At 53.2% G+C, this 15877-nt stretch overlaps 1 protein-coding gene across 2 annotated transcripts; it reads right to left on the reverse strand.

Annotated features, from left to right (window-relative positions):
• Positions 1-1386: 1386 nt before the first annotated feature.
• CALML4 (calmodulin like 4) lies at positions 1387-11933 on the reverse strand. 2 transcript variants are annotated; one of them, XM_061430181.1, is made up of 5 exons: positions 10642-11933; positions 10510-10540; positions 6063-6203; positions 4295-4483; positions 1387-1690 (listed from the first exon to the last, which is right to left on the reverse strand). In XM_061430181.1, exons 1-5 carry the CDS (start codon positions 10771-10773, stop codon positions 1593-1595), a joined length of 591 nt encoding a protein of 196 aa, XP_061286165.1. In that variant the 5' UTR covers positions 10774-11933; the 3' UTR covers positions 1387-1592. The 2 variants fall into 2 exon arrangements, with proteins under 2 accessions (XP_061286165.1, XP_061286166.1); XM_061430182.1 differs by lacking the exon at positions 6063-6203 and having other exon boundaries at positions 10642-11925.
• Positions 11934-15877: the final 3944 nt, after the last annotated feature.

The following is a 15877-nucleotide window of genomic DNA, read 5'->3' on the forward strand; positions in this document are numbered from 1 at the left end:
TCTTGTAGTATTCTGGAAGGCTGCCGAATCGTATAACCCTCAGATCTCACAAAGCCTGGATCTGCCCTTGTACTGTATGAGCCTAAGATCCCCAGCTAGACAATCACAAGTTCACCTACTTGGTGTTTAGGGTGGGTGGGGGGCACATAACTGCCTGCCCCCCATAACCCTTCTCTCCAGCGCCTAGGAATTCCTGATCACTTAATGGGCAGTTACACTGTTGGGGAAGCAAAAGTGACTCTCCTTTCTCAGGACCTCCGTTTGGTCTGAAGCCTCGCATCCTTACTCAGACAGTCACACTGACTGTGACTGCTTTGTCCCCTGAAGTTTCCTTTGTGCCTCGCCCTCAAACTTGTGTCCTGTGTAAACCTCCCCAAAGACACACCTCCCTCTTAATTTGGTTTTCTTTTGCTTTAGCCACTAAGGCACCATTAGAAAAAGCCACAGCCCAGAGAGCCCAATTTTGATACATATAAGGATGAAAATCTCTGTACTTTGAGTTCTGCCTGGCTCCCCCCTCAACATGCTGATGTGTGACTCCAGCCCTTTTTAGGGCTATGCTGACTCATAACTAACTTAAAAAGCCACTTGTGCTAGAAAAGCTCCCGGCAGGACCAGGACCTGTGGAACAGTTGTGCAGGGCTCGCGCTGTGTCACGGCTGTGGTCTGTTCCCTCCCCTTACTACTTGCCACCAGTCCTGAGGAAACAGCTTGAAGCCATCATCAGTTTGACCCACTTAAGCAAACCCATCCTAGTCCCATGAACCCCTCTGATAATGGAACAGGGAAGGACTCAGAATCCTGACAGAAGCATCATAATGAGTCTTCTCAAGCTCTGCAAGGCTGCAGTCAGTGCAGCTTGTCACGCCGGTTTCCTTTGGGGTGTAGTCAGATCCTCCTTCCCAACGTTTAGCTGATGCTGCCTCGTTCTAACCTGCTGTATACTCTGCTTATGAATGAATATCCAGGACTACATTAGTATGCACTGGGGATGAGAATTTATACATGACCCCATGGTGCTGCAAGAAATGTTGCCATAGTTTGAGCTCTCTGCTTGTTGCTGTTTCCTAGCTAGCTTTATCTTGGAAATGTGGAAAATGTTCCAGCACCCAGATACAGAATATCAGTCTTCCTGTAAATTGCCCCTTTTAGGAGAAGCACAGTCATGGCAACCCAGGATTACCTGGTGTCCTATAGTTGGCAAAAGCAAAGCCCATTCTCAGCAGGCTCTGTGAGGTAAGAAGCAAGAATCCACTTTAGTGAGGATCCTAAGGCTTTGAGGGGTGAAATGATTTGCCCAAAATCACCTCGCTGGGAAATAGTAGTATCAGGACTAGACTCCTGGCCCGTCTCTAAACCACAGGCTGTAAAGGGCTAGACTAATGGTAGTTGTTAAAATAGTAAAAAATTTTATTAAAGACATGCTAATACCGTTGCCGGAATCATTTTGTTTCCTTGTTGTCCTCTTGCTGGAGTTAGGTTTGTCATCTTGCTGTGTTTGCCATCTCCCGCAAGTGAAAGGAACATTTTTCTTTTCAAAAACCCATCAGTCTGAGTGTTCAGGCCCAGGGGTGGCTCTCTTGCCTTCTCGTTCAGTAGTCCCGCACAGGAATGGTGAGCTTCTGGATGAACTCGTCATACTTCACTTTGCCATTCGGTTCAATACCTGCTTCCCTGAAGAGATCCTCCACTGCAATAAATCACAGTAGTTTTTCAGTTTGGCTTCAGTGTCATATGATAAGGCGCCCAGTTGGGGGTTGAGCCTCCCCAGAGGTCTTCCCTGAACCTCCAGCTGACTGCTTCCGTAGGTGAGGAAGTAACCCAGTGAACAGAAAAGGACAACCCACTCCCTCCCCCTGGGAGACCATGGAGTCAGTTCTGAGTTCATCAGGCTTTCTGCAGGGGCCGGGACAGGGGGTGTACTGGTAAGGATTCAGTCAATGGAACCACCTTGTACCTTTTTTTTCCTTCAGAAAATATCTGGCTCCTGTGCCATTACTTCCAGAAAGCGTTGGCATGGGTTTTACCTTCTACCACCCACCCTCTGAGACGCCCTCCATAACAGACACCCCTGCAGCTCCATCCTGGGCCCCCTAGGCCAGTCTATGGCCTGCCTTCCAAAATGACATCCCCCCACCCCAAGAGGGGGCTTGGTGACAAATGGTATCTGCCATATCACCTCTTTCTGAAAGTGTTCTGGAGGTGGGATAGTACAAGAGAAAATAAATTCAACTGTGTCTAAGCTCAAAGCCTACAAAAACTGCCATTGTTCTCTAATGGTGCTCAGAAAAAGAAAGAAACATACATTTACTGGTTCTGGATTCCTGGGATAAAATACAAGCTTGTCCCAGGAGTTGACAAGAAGAGCCAGTTCAGTTGACACTTTTCAATAGTGGCTTCTCAGGGCCCTCCTCATTCTCTTACAAAACTCTCTCTCTGCTCTGTGTCAACTTTGCCAGCTGCAGGCAGCCCCCACATGACTCTGGACAGTGAAAAAGTATCCTGCGACTTCCTGCTTAAGCGTCCTCCTCAAAATTGTAATTTCTATACGCTGTGTTTGAGCTGATAATACTTCTGAGTACTTTTAGAACATTGAGACTGTAATTTATCTTATTTCATGGAGAAGCTTCTACCCATCAACCACTTGGTTAAAACTGTCCCAATGGACAAGTCCATTATCAATCTGCAGCCTCCAGCTGTCCAGAAGAGGGGCAGCTGGAATCTGATGGTGCCTTCTGGTTAGAATAGCACTTCCCTGAAAACCCACAGAGAACCAGTTCGCAAAGGAGGCTGCCCTCACAGCCGTCCCAGCTGCTCCAAGGATGCTTCTGCAGTAAACCAACTTTTCTTTCTGTCACTGAAGGTAAAGGAGTCTTCCTCCCAGTATCGCCTTTCCTGTCACCCACAGCCAGAGGAAAAGGACATCAGTCTCTGGCAGACACTGCCAGTTTCTTTGAAATGTTTCTTTACTGGTTAAACAAATGAGAGAGATGTTTAGGTTTGGGGACCATGGTATTGTTTTAGATCATTAACCACAAAAATGAAGGCCCCTGCTGGCCTCTCTGCTAACACTCCACCTGATCCGTAAAAGGCTGAGTAGTGTCCTCGGAGCCCAGGAGGGGAGCGTAGCCTGTGATTCCCTGTTCACGTTAAAACAACCACGGTGAAAGATGGGACCGTGATAGCTGCCAGCCTGGAGGAGCGGGGGAAGCTCCATCTGCCTTCTCTAATGCTATTTTTACTTCCTTTGCACTGTGCCTTTGTGACTGCAGATAAAATCTTAGCAGACTGCTTTATAGAAGGTTAGCTCTTGCAGGGTCCTGAGGGATTGCCTATCGTAACCTCATTTCCCAACAAGGAAACTGAGGAGGGTGAGAGAGGTTAAGAACTCACCTGAGTTCCCCCAGAACAAGGGGAGCCAGGATTCAAGTCTGTTGTAATTTCACCAAAGGCTAAAGGCCCGTCGTTACCGGGGCCTTTTTCCTTCACCCACTGTGTCCTCCGGCCCCAGTCACAGGTGAGCCCGGCGGCCTACCTAGAAATTGCAGCTTCTGGGGTTGGGGGCTGTGGACTCTGGTGGCAACCTGGCGTGGCTGCTGTGGCTGGACCCAGGGCCTGTCAGGCCGGCTGGGAGGACATCTGCAAAGGGCTCAGCATTGGGGTCACCCTCACCATGAACATCAGCCTTTCCCAGAAGGCCCAAGGCCCTCATCTGGCTCTGACCAGGAAGACAGGGAAGGTAGACAGGACATTGCTTCTGGAAGAGCTCAGAGCTGGCTGACTCATGAGAAAAGGGAGCAAAGTAACATCTCAATTTAGAAACTTGGCAGCAGCAGCAACTTCAGAAGACAGCTGTGGTGAGAGGAAAGAGCCTGAGCAAGGTCGGGGGGTGGGGGTCCCAGTGTCTGCTAGCCCTGTGTCTAGCTCCTAGCTCTGCTCGTCACAGGCCACGCACTGCACCTGTTTCTTTAATTGGTATGGGGGGACACTAGTGAGCCTAGAGGTGTCATAGTCACTCAGTGAAGGCCCACAGTGAAAGTCAGGTAACAGTAATGCCCAAGTAGATCCTAACTGGGTCTCCCTCCTGTCCCTTCACCCTGGCTAACTTGTGCCACTCAGTTCTCTAGTCTTCCAGGTTCCAGTCCAGAGTTCACCAAGCTCAGCATCTAGTCCCAACGTCCCAGTGCCATCCAACGCGATGCCTACATAACCCAGGTGGCATGATTTGGACTTTGGTGTCCCCCCAACTCTTAGTCGCCTCCCACTGTTGGGAAGTAGGGACCCAGGCCACTACCTTCTTTGTGGGTGAGCTTCTCCCCCAGTTGCATGAGTTTTGAGCGCAGTTCAGACGCCATGATGTAGCCTTTCTTCTCCTTGTCCGCCATCAACATGGCCAAAAGAATTTCCTTCTTTGGGTCCTCTTGTTTTATTTGCATATGCATGATGGTCAGGAAAGTAGAGAAATCCAGCTCTCCATTTCTGTCTAGGAAACCCCCAAACAGCAAAGTGAGCAAGGAGGAAAAGGCTTCTCTTGGGATGTCAGCTGGCCTCCTGCCCAAGCCTTCAAGGCCAGCTCAAGAGCCACCCAATTCAGGAAGCACAGTGGTGGTGGCTGTGTTCACGGGGAAGAGGCTGCAGCCTGTCCTGCTGAGTTCCCACCATGGATATGCCTCATTTAATCTTCCCAACAACGCTCAGTGCCTGGATATCTCATTTTGCCCACTAAAGAGACAGAACCTCAGAGCACAGTCAACTCGGAGCAGTGACAAGACCAGGATGAAGCACCGCTTCCTCTACCCCTTCTGGATGCTTCTCTCCTGCTCTGAACTGGAGGAAGTGCACCAACATGTCTATCCATGTCTGTCCTCCCCCTTTGACAGTCACTGCAACACATCTACAAAGACGGATGATGGGGCTTAAGCCTTGCTCACTTGCCCTTCCCTTCACTGCAGCCTCCACCCCAACCCACACCCCTCCTCCAGGCATGCCTAGGGCCCTCAGCCCAGGCTGGGCTCCAACAACAGGAAATCAGAAGCGCCCCTGCCCACGGCTTCCTGTCTGAAGGAGACAGAAACCAAAGGAAACCAGCACACTTTGAAGACGGAAGCAGGGGTTCTCGGTGGCGGAGCCCCCTGTCACCAGGCTTGGGGCCTTCAAAGGCCACCCCCAGCCAGGCCTCAGGACAAGCTCCCAGTGCCGCTGCAGTCGCCCTCTGATGGGGCCTCGGGATAACCCCAGCAGAGGGTGGGAACCCGACTGAGAGATGGGGAAATGGAGGTCCAGTTGTGCTGTTGATCAAGTGTTCCTTGCAGGCCATCCCTTCCTCTTTCCTTCCTGAGTGTCCAGCTACCGATGCAAACAGCCATCCTGGCATGTGACATTCCTCCATCTTTTTTCTTAAAAAAAGTTGCCACCACCAACAAAAAGCAACTTGTTTTTGGTTGTAAAAGTAGTATATGTTTCCTTCATCAAAAACAGAGGAAGCAAGAGGAATGAAAAATCACCCATAATCACATCAGCAGAGAATAACTTGGTAACATTTTGGGTGGGTTTTCCTCTACGTTTTCTTCCTATTTTGAACAATTTTAGGGAGATCAGTCTTAGAAATGAGAATCTGGTTCCAATCTGGTTCCACCATTGGCTTAAGGACTCAGAAGTTCCCAGCTGGGCTCTGAATCTTGATCTGTAAAACTTGGATTAGGATAGTGCCTCCTTCATGGTGTTGCTGAGCTAAGCACACGACACATCTAAGTCAAGGGACACGTCCATCGAAACAACCTTGGGGTCATCTGGACTGCAGATTTGCACCAACTGCGGTGAAATGTCTGGATCCCCCGGTCCTCTGGGATGGGGCATCACCCATTGCTACGAGCACACCTGGCCAGGTGCCTCCACACCCAGCCGGAGAGCTCTGGCTAACACGGACCTCTCAAACCTCTGAGCTGGTCACACCCAGCCGGCCTGCCTGCTGAGTCCCTGGGACAACAGCTATAGGGCTCAGGGCCCACCCACTCACCCAGACTCCTCCTCCGGTGGCAGCCGGCCTAGCCGGGCCCACTCACCTATCCTGTGAGTCTGTAGGTGCCGCTGAGCCTCCCCAGGCGTTGGGCTGGCCCCCAGGCACCGCATCACCGTCAGAAGGTCCGTGGCTTTAATCTTCCCCCGCTGCTGCTTGTCGTATAGGGAGAAGCATTCTTTGTACTCTGCCACAGCCCAGAAGGGAGAATCAGGGTCACTCTTTCACCCTACCCCCACGTCGCAGTCCTCTCCCCCCTTTCTGCCCCTCCCCTTCCTTTTGCCTACTTCCCACTCCTCCTGCCCTCCTAGAGTGGTGAGACCCAGAAAAAAAAAAAAAAAATCCAGGGCTGTCAAGGTAAACTGAGTTTCAGATAAATCTCAGTCCATGAGGTCGCAAAGAGTCGGACAGGACTTAACAACAACATGCTTACAAAGGTATTTGTTGTTTATCTGAAATGTGTGTTTAACTGCATTTCATCTGTCAACCCCATCCCCTTTCCCTCCTGCTTCTGCCTCCTCCCTCCCCTCCCTCCCTGCTCCTGTCCTTAACTGACTAAAACCACAGTGGTAAGAACCTGCCTGCCAGTGCAGCAGACAGGAGACGTGCATTCGATCCCTGGGTCGGGAGGATCCCCTGGAGAAGGGCATGGCCACCCACTCCAGTATCCTTGCTGGAGAGTCCCATGGACAGAGGAGCCTGGTGGGCCACAGTCCATGGGGTGGCAAAGAGTTGGATGTGACTGAGGCAGCTTAGCACACACAGGAAAACTTGCGCTCTCTCTCTGCAGGGCCAGCCCAGAGAGACCAGGAGCCCAGGGCAGGGCACCAGATTCCCAGGGGATCTCAGCAAATGCCAACTTAGGTGGGAAACAGGATAATAATGCCTTGGGGCTTGCTGGAAGACCAGAAACCCCCTCTGGGAAGGCCTGGCAGAGAGGCCATCATACATGGTGACAGATATCACAACTGGGAGCTTCTGAGTCCGCTGCTGCAGCCGCCGGTCTCCGGGCTGCTGAACTCTCAAGCCATACTCTCACACAGGCCTGGGCCCCACTCAAGACTTCAACAGGCACTGCCCGGACGTCCTCCCAGCTCTGCGGAGATCATCCTTACTGCTCTCCTCGAACCCTCTCTCCCCTCTGGAGGTGAAGTGGCCTACAGATCCACAGCTCCCCAGCCCAGTGGAACCAGCCCCCACCAGCATCTCCCCTGACCCCCAGCCCTGGAGGCACAGGGAGGCCAGCCAGGAGCTTGGGAAGATAAGGGGTCCTCACAGAGGCCCTGACCACAGGGTGGGGGTGGAACTGGCCAAAACGCCCCTCATGCAGCCCCCGGGACTTATGGGGTAGAGCTCCAGCTTGAGCCCCACTGGGAGCATGCGGGGCCCCGCACTGTTCCCTAGCACCCTGCTTTCTCCCACTTCCCACGGCCAGCTGGTTCCTCAGAGGCCTGGACCAGCAGCTTCTGAGCGGATAACAAAAGCAGCCCCCACTACTAGCGCTTTCCCCCAGGCCCTCGTGCCATCCTCACTGTGGCCCTGTCGGGAGGGACCCCAGTTGTTCCCATGGTGCAGATGGAGCGAGGAAGGCTGGAGCAGCCAGGGGCTCCCGGCAGCGGGGGCAGTGGGCAGCCTGCCCTGCCCAGGAGGCCACCCTGAGCGCCACTTCCAAGCAGAAGCCACCAGAGGGCGGGAGAGGTGGCCGAAGGACGCCCAGGCCAAGGGCCCCTTCGCGCTGCCGCATTCGGGCCACTCCCAGCAGCCTAGGATTTCAGGGGCGTTGCTAATCAAAGGCAGGCCAGGCGGTGGGGTTTAGAGACAATTACCTGCTTTTATGCCTGTGGAGAGGTTGAAGGGAACCTCCCGCCCTTTCAGAACTTTCCAGAGCCTGGGCTTTGGAGGGGCAGACCACCAATAGGACCCGGTGGCAGGAACCAGAGTGGCCCAGGGAAGCAGGGCTTCACTGGTTCCTGTGAAACCTGATTCCTCTGAGGGCTCAGTGCCAGTGGGAACAGGGACAGAGGGCTGCCCTGCATGCAGGGCTTGAACTCAGCCCCCCATCCTGCTCCAGGGGACCTGCCTTGGCCACCCGAGCTTACCTTCTGTCTCGGTTTGCCTCTGCCCAAGGGGTGGGCCCACTACCCTCCTGAGACCCCATCCTGACAGTTGACTACCTTCCAACAGTAGCCGGGTGGGGACATCACACTCTTGGGACCGGGAATGGACCAGACTCCACAGGGGGCAAACTGCCTCCCCCATACTCTGCTCTTGGGGGCCCGTGGCCCCTGGTATCAGCAGGGCTAGAGTCAATTGGGGGCCCATCTCCTCCCCAGTTACCTAAAATGTGTCTGTCTTCCTGCTTTAAAGATCTGGGGGGTCCTCTGGACTTGGAGGCCAGCCCTGAAACAGCAGGGCTCTTCTCTTTCTACTCCTGCCCCGCCTCCATGACCTCTAACCTCCTTGCTCTCCCTGCCAGGCCCTCCTCCTGATAGACCCGCCTGCCATCCAACATCATATTTACTTCACTCCTTTCCTTTGTTGTCCCCACCTCCCCCCAAAGGCGAACCCTGTGAGCACAAGGACTTGGGGCTCCAATGTGCACTGCTGTGTTTTTAATCCCTAGAATGGGGCTGGCACAAAAAAAGGACTCATAATTGTTGAATGAAAGAACAAATTGGGTTAAACAAACTGGATTAAAATCCCCTTTAAGTTTTCCCTTTGAAAATGCAAACGCCCCAAGGCAAGAAAGAATCCTCCCCAGACCCATGATAACACCAGCTGTGCTGGGAATGGAACCGACTCTGATGACATCTGTACATGGTATAGACTTAAGGATGTATAGCATCCAACTTACAAGTAATAAAATACTTTGATTATAAATCCCATCTAGCCAATTGATTATCACAAGTGAGTTTCTGCCAGCTCTTGTATCCATTGCCAACCTACAGTTTTGATTTAATCATAAGTGAGGTAAGCTGCAGGCCAATGAACGCAACTATTTTCCCAATGACTACACTGTCATTACATCTGATGAGTGATCTACTATTAAACTATTCCTCACCTTTGTGCAAATTACATCCATTAAACTGAAGTCTTTCAAATCTTCAGCACTACTAATTGCAACAGAGCTATCTTTTAAAAACTTTTGTATAGACAAAGGGACTGGGACATTCTTCCATCTTCCTTTATTTAATAATGGTTCACAAAATTCCTAAAAGTGTACCACGTAGCTCATGCTAGCAAGAGCAAGCTGGCCCTGGTTTGCATCTGGGTGACATCCAGGCTCAGAGCCAGGTGCGTGACTGCCATCTGCTCTCTCTCTTGCTCACAGCAGCCTGATGAGGCGGTGTCATCATTCCCACTTCACAGATGAGACCACTGAGGCTCAGAGGTGACTAGAGCCCAGGTCCACTCCCTCCAAGGCCCCTGGTCTTCCCATTCAATCAGTCCTTCTTTCCTGAACGTTTGTGGTCCCTTTCTTTGTGTCAGACTTTAGGATACAAAGGGAAACTTACCTTCTTCCTTTCTAGGAGATTCAGAGGCCCCAGAGGAAGGGTCAGTAAGCCCCAGCACCAGGCTTGGTGGGGGGACGCTGACAGCTGGATTCCAGCCCCGAGACTCATCGAGTCTTGTCTTAAGACTGGGTAGGAGAGGCCCCTACCCTGGGCCTTGGGTTTTAAGAGTCCCTGCTCTGGCCCTCCTTGAGGGGTTAAGAATATCAAGGGGCCTACGGGGAGGTACCTGCAACCCACCTACCCTCTCTCCCTTATAGACACTGCTGGTACCTGGGAACTCTGCACGTCCTGCCCAGGTAACCAACCCTCAGTTCATCTCCCTGCTTGAGCTCAGCTGAGCCTCCCCAACCGGGTCTGGCCTCTGGCTTCTGTGTAACCCAACTCCATCGGCTTGGCCTCATGCAAACAGAACCAGGCACTGTGGGAAACGGAAGCTGCCTGGGGCAGCAGGTGTGGGGATTCAGGGAATAAAGTGCTCCAGATGCCAACACTAGGCTTGCGGTCAGGGCAGAGGGACCTCTGAGGCCACCTCCACTGGCCTTCACCCTTTACAGTTGGGGAGACTGAGCCCGCAGCCTAAACAAAGCACCCTTTCCAAGAGCACAGCCCTGGGCCCCGCTCTCTCTCAGCCAGTTACAAAGCCCCCTTTTCAGCTGGGGCCCTCGGCCACAACCAGCTGGTGTCTCTCCGACCAGCCCCTCTCCCCCTCCGCCCCCAACTATCAAGTTCTGGAGGAGAACCGAAGTGCTCCCTCTCCTGTCAGGCCCTCTAGCAAATCACACTGACCAGTGTACTACGGACAGTTCTTACCTCCAAGCATTATCCCCCGCCCCTCCACCAGGCCTTTCCTGGTAGCAGTCGGCCCCCGGCTCGTGGGTGGGCCCAGCTCTCCCACCAACAAAACATGACCAGAACAAATTGCCTAATGAGACCCATATTTTGCTGTGAGTTGCTAATGAAAGAACAAACCAAACCTACCATTAATTTGGTCCTGGGAAAGAAACTTGGCCTGCAGCAGAGAGAGGAGAACAGTCAGGAAGGGACTCCATGAAAGCCCCCTGCCTCCCCAGCCCAGGGCAGCCTGGCCAGGCCACACAGATCCTCACTCACCATCGCGGGGCCTCCAGCTGCCACCCGTGGGCTCGCTGCTCCCAGGACTGCCTTCCTGTTCCCCTTCCCGGCTTCAAGTCGAAAGTCCGCCCGGCGGGGTGGAGGCCCCGGTAATAAATCCACGGCTGCCATGGAGACCAGGCCCGCCGCCAGGGGTCAGATTCCAGCTTCCTGTGCTCTGTGGTTGCCTGGCTGTGGGGTGGTGGCAGGCTGGGTTTTGAGAGGTGGGAGCTGCCCGAGGGCTTCCCCGGCACTCAGTCCTGCACCAGGAAGCTGACGTTCTGTAGCCAGAGGACAAAGGCCGCTGTTCCTTCCTGGGAGCCCTCTGTGGACACTAGGAAGGGGTCACCCAGAGAGGGAATCACTGGGTCCCCCCAGGCCTGCCTTCAGGGGTATTTCTCTCTGAGGATTGCAGTAGGGGCTAAATAGAGTTTCCTCCTAGGTGTCGGGCACTTTGCACACCCCCTTTAGGCACATCACACACCACCTCATTAGTTCAGTTCAGTTGCTCAGTCGTGTCCGACTCTTTGCGACCCCATGAATCACAGCACGCCAGCCTCCCTGTCCATCACCAAGTCCCAGAGTTCACCCAAACCCATGTCCATTGAGCCAGTGATGCCATCCAACCATCTCATCCTCTGTCATCCCCTTCTCCTCTTGCCCTCAATCTTTCCCAGCATCAGGGTCTTTTCAAATGAGTCGGCTCTTCGCATCAGGTGGCCAAAATATTGGAGCTTCAGCTTCAACATCAATCCTTCCAATGAACACCCAGGACTGATCTCCTTTAGGATGGACTGCTTGGATCTCCTTTCAGTCCAAGGGACTCTCAAGAGTCTTCTCCAACACAGTTCAAAAGCATCAATTCTTTGTTCTTTATAGTCCAACTCTCACATCCATACATGACTACTGGAAAAACCATAGCCTTAACTAGATGGACCTTTGTTGACAAAGTAATGTTTTTTAATATGGGAAGGAAACCCCCATGTGACACCACAGCCAGTGACAGCCACCTCCTCCACCAGAGCCCTGGATGCCACACACAGGAGAGAAAGGCCCCTCTGAGGAAGACTTTGGTGCCCATTCCTCAGCTCTGTGCCTCAGCATCCTGGCCTTATGTTGAGAGTCAATGGCCAGATGGTCTGTTTTCAGCATGAGTTAGTTCCCTCCCGTCCTTCTGGGGGTGTGGTAGGTGCCTGTGCTGGGGTCTCTGGCCCCACCACAGGCAACTCAGGGGACTCGGAGGGAGACCTCTTAAGTGACTTTCCTGGTCAGGAAGGCTCCCCGTTTTCTTCCTTCCCCTCCACTCCCCACTGCAGTTCCCACCCCTTCCAGCAGAAGCTGCTGACTTTCCCCGTTTCTCAGTGGTTTGTCCACAGCCCACCCCTGCCCCCACCCACTGAGGAAGTGAACGGGGATGGAGCTGCAGCACTGGGCACAGCTGGGTTCTCCCCCTCCTTCTCCCAGATCCCTGTTGTATCCCGTGTCCACGGCTGGTGGCTGCCCTGCCTATGGGGCTCCGACTCCAGGGCCCACCCAGTCTGTCAGGACCGGCAGGTACGGCCACACAGGTTGTGCACTGTACCAGGGCTCCTGGTCTGGGGGCCTGGAAAGGGCTGCATGTGTGCAGAGGGACCATTGGTAATTTGTAGAAGTTACATGGATTGGGGGGGGCGAGGGGGGGCTTTCTTTGTCCCCTGACCATTTCCTTGAGAAAGGTTCTCTTTTCCTCGACTTCACACCCATTTCTAGACCCAGAAAGTTTTAGCTGGAGGTTTCTGACTCCTCCCAGTTGGGGCTGAGGAGAGGAAAGGCTGGTGGGAGCAGAAGAGGCGGGGAGCTTCTATGAGCCTTACAGTAAGAAGAGGAGAGGGGACGTCAGGTGGGGCCTTGGCAGGGCCTGAGGCACAGAGCTGACGCTTGAGGCGAAGCCTGAAGAGCCAGGCCCGGGCTCACTTGGAATCACCCTGTGTCTGGAAAGGGGCTCCTGGGGGAGACGTGACCGTTGGGCTGTACGCCGAGGTCCTGCGAGCCTCGTAGTAGCCCAGCCTCAAGACCAAAAAGCCCAGAGACAGAGACAACAACTTATCAGATGGGGGAATCTTACATAGCTGAAGCCACATCCTGGAGCAACACCCCACTGTGGACGGCAGACGGCAGGCAGGACATGGCAGCACCGTCTGCTACTCTGGAGGAGGAGGCGGCTACCAGTTATAGAGAGCATTGACTTTAGATGGGCTCATCAGTTACCAGGGAAACCAGCTGGGGGCAGGGGCAGGCATGTGGACAGTCACAGATAAAGGCCTATGATTAACAGGATTGAACAGTCCTGTGTGTGAAGTAGGGACTGGTGGAGCAGGAGATGCACAGACAGCAAGTGAACAGCCATCTTGAGTGGCCTGGCCATACACCCACACATCTTGCATGACTCTTATAATCCTGGCCCTGCCCCTCTTCTGAGATATCCCTGGGGTCAGGTATGCAGAGGTGCATTGCAACCAGATACCACAAATATAACTACAGATTGTTGTTTTTGCTGTTTAGTCTCTAAGTTGTTTTCGACTCTTTTGCAACCCCATGATAACAGTAGCTAGAAGAATACCAAGAATTCCCAGGTGGTGCAGTGGTAAAGAATCCGCCTGCCAACACAGAAGACACAAGAGACACCGGTTCAATCCCTGGGTCGGGAAGATCCCCTGGAGTAGAAGTGGCTACCCACTCCAGTATTCTTGCCTGGGAAATCCTGTGGAGGGAGGAGCCTGGCAGGCCACAGTCCAGGGGGTCACAAAGAGTCAGACACGACTGAGTGCACACACAATCAAGAGTAAGACACAAAGAATGCTAACGATAGTCATTCCCCAAGAGGTGGGCCAACTTTGGGTGAAGTTTTCATGGAAGTCCAGAGGGAGACCCTGCAGTCAGACTTGCCAATGGTGACGCCAGGACTTCCCTGGTGGCTCAATGGTGGGAAGTCCACCAGCCAATGCAGGGGACACGAGTTTGGTCCCTGGTCTAAGAAGAGCCCACATGTCTTGGAGCAACTAAGCCCTGCACCATAACTACCGAAGCCTGCACATTCCAGAGCCTGAGAGTCACAACTAACTAGCCCCTGTGCTGCAACTGCTGCAGCCCATGCGCCTAGAGCCTGAGCTCCACAAGAGAAGCCACTGCAGTGGGAAGCCTGTGCTCTGCAGCTAGAGTCGCCCCCACTCTCTACAACTAGAGAAAACCCACGCCAACAACGAAGACAGCGCAGCCTTAAACAAGTAAATAAAATGGTGAGGCCACCACTGTCACCTGGTCCCCAGATTCCCTCTGCTCAGGCTGGGGAAGAAATGTAAGATGCTTACCAGGCACAGTACAGAGGAGACCACGGCCACGAAGCAACGCACAAGCAGCGACAGCATTCCGCGCTCACGCCACCCCAGCCTGCGGTCGGCGTCCCAGCCTGCAGTCCGCACAGCTGGCGCCGAAACCTGGAGCAGGGGTTCCAACAGACCCTAGGGGTCATAGAATGGTGACTTCCTCCAGTGGAGGCCTGGATTAGTGACCTCAGTAGTGGTCTCAGGTGGGGCTGAGTGGAGGACAGGTGAAGTCTGTAAGACCCTTTCTAATCCTATTCCCCACAAAGCGGCAAACCCACACCACCAGAAACTTACCTGCCAGTCCCAGGCCATGGTATACTGTGTTCCCCTGGGAGTAGATCCTGTGGTCAGGACAAAAGCAGTTGGACTTGGATGGTGCTGACTAGTTGCTTTGGGGTCACCATGGCGTAGTCTCTGGGTCGACTGATCCTGGCACGTTCAGTTATAATGTAGAAGGCTCAAGTTAGCCTCCTAGTTCACATGTCAGAGAGTGGATTTCCTGTCTCACTTGCTGGCTAAGTATCTATCCTTCCGCTTAGCCTGGCAGCAGGGGAGGAGGGTTGTAGGGCAGGTGGAAATGCCAGTGTCTCTGTCATCTTTTATAGGCCAGCTCCTGATTCTCATGGCCCATAAACTGGTTTCCTTGGTCGCTATTGCAGCCCTTTCCCCATAGGGGGCGTGCGGCCACCAGCACGCCCTCTTGTGGTTTCCACCGGATTTATCCAGATGCTGTGGGATACAGGCCAGTCACTGCTGTCCACCAGCGTGATCATCCCAGACCCACCTATCAGTGTGCCCAGCCTCTCAAGGCCAAGCCTCTCCTATATTCCTTGGGAAACATTTTCAGGAAACTTCCCCAAGAGATCTCAGTCAAGAGGGATATGAATCTCCAAGGCTCCAATAATTTGATGTGATATCTTTTCCATTCTAAATATTCTTTCATATCCAATTTTATTCACTTTTTAAAAAAGTTTTCTTATCAAGCACACTCAAAACTGTGTAAGCCTCAGACCCCACAATCAGATGTGGGCCCACTGAGGTGATATCCATTAAGTCCTTGTATGGAGAATGGCCTGGGACAGGCTTTGGAGGAAACACAGAATCAACGTAGGGAAGAATTGAGGTGACTGGGGAGGTGGGGGCCCTTGTGCTTTGAGAGGCCAAGGCTGGAACTGGCTTACTAAATTAAGATTGTGTAGAGTGTGACCTGCTGAGTGATGGGGGGCAGACACAAGCCACCCACACGGGGGTGGCTGGCAGCACCCTCAGCATCCAGCTCCCACTCTGGGGAAGTGAAACCCGTGGGGTCCTTTTGATTGAAGGCAGTTGGGCTTCCCTGCCAATGCCTGCCAATGCAGGAGATGCAAGAGATGCGGGTTCAATCCCTGGGTAAGGAAGATCACCTGGAGGGTCCCTTGGAGAAGGAAATGGCTACCCACTCCAGTATTCTTGCCCGGAAAATCCCAGGGACAGAAGAGCCTGACAGGCTACAGTCCATGGGCCCGCAGAGTAGGACACGACTTAGCAACTAAACAAGTTTCAATACATCCCCACCAAGAATGTGAAATCACAAAATTCATTATTTCAGATCCCGGAAGCCAGGGGGCCCAACGAGCCAGAAGGGCCGTCCTCATCCCAGGTCCTGAGCAGGAGCTATTGAGCAGGACAGCAGGCATCTGTTACTCCCAAGGCGGTGGGGGCGAATGTCACTAACTTCTCATGGGTGTAAAAGGTGGCTGGGAAAAGCAAAGCAGGAACTTGCGGCAGGTATCCTAAACTCCAGTCTTCACGTCTACACTCTGGGTGTGAGGAGGGTTACCACACTGTAAAATGCCTCAGCAGCAACTCTGAAGAACAAATCTGCTTTCCTTAAA

Source organism: Bos javanicus, chromosome 10 (genome assembly GCF_032452875.1).
Source record: "Bos javanicus breed banteng chromosome 10, ARS-OSU_banteng_1.0, whole genome shotgun sequence".
NCBI lineage: Eukaryota > Metazoa > Chordata > Mammalia > Artiodactyla > Bovidae > Bos > Bos javanicus.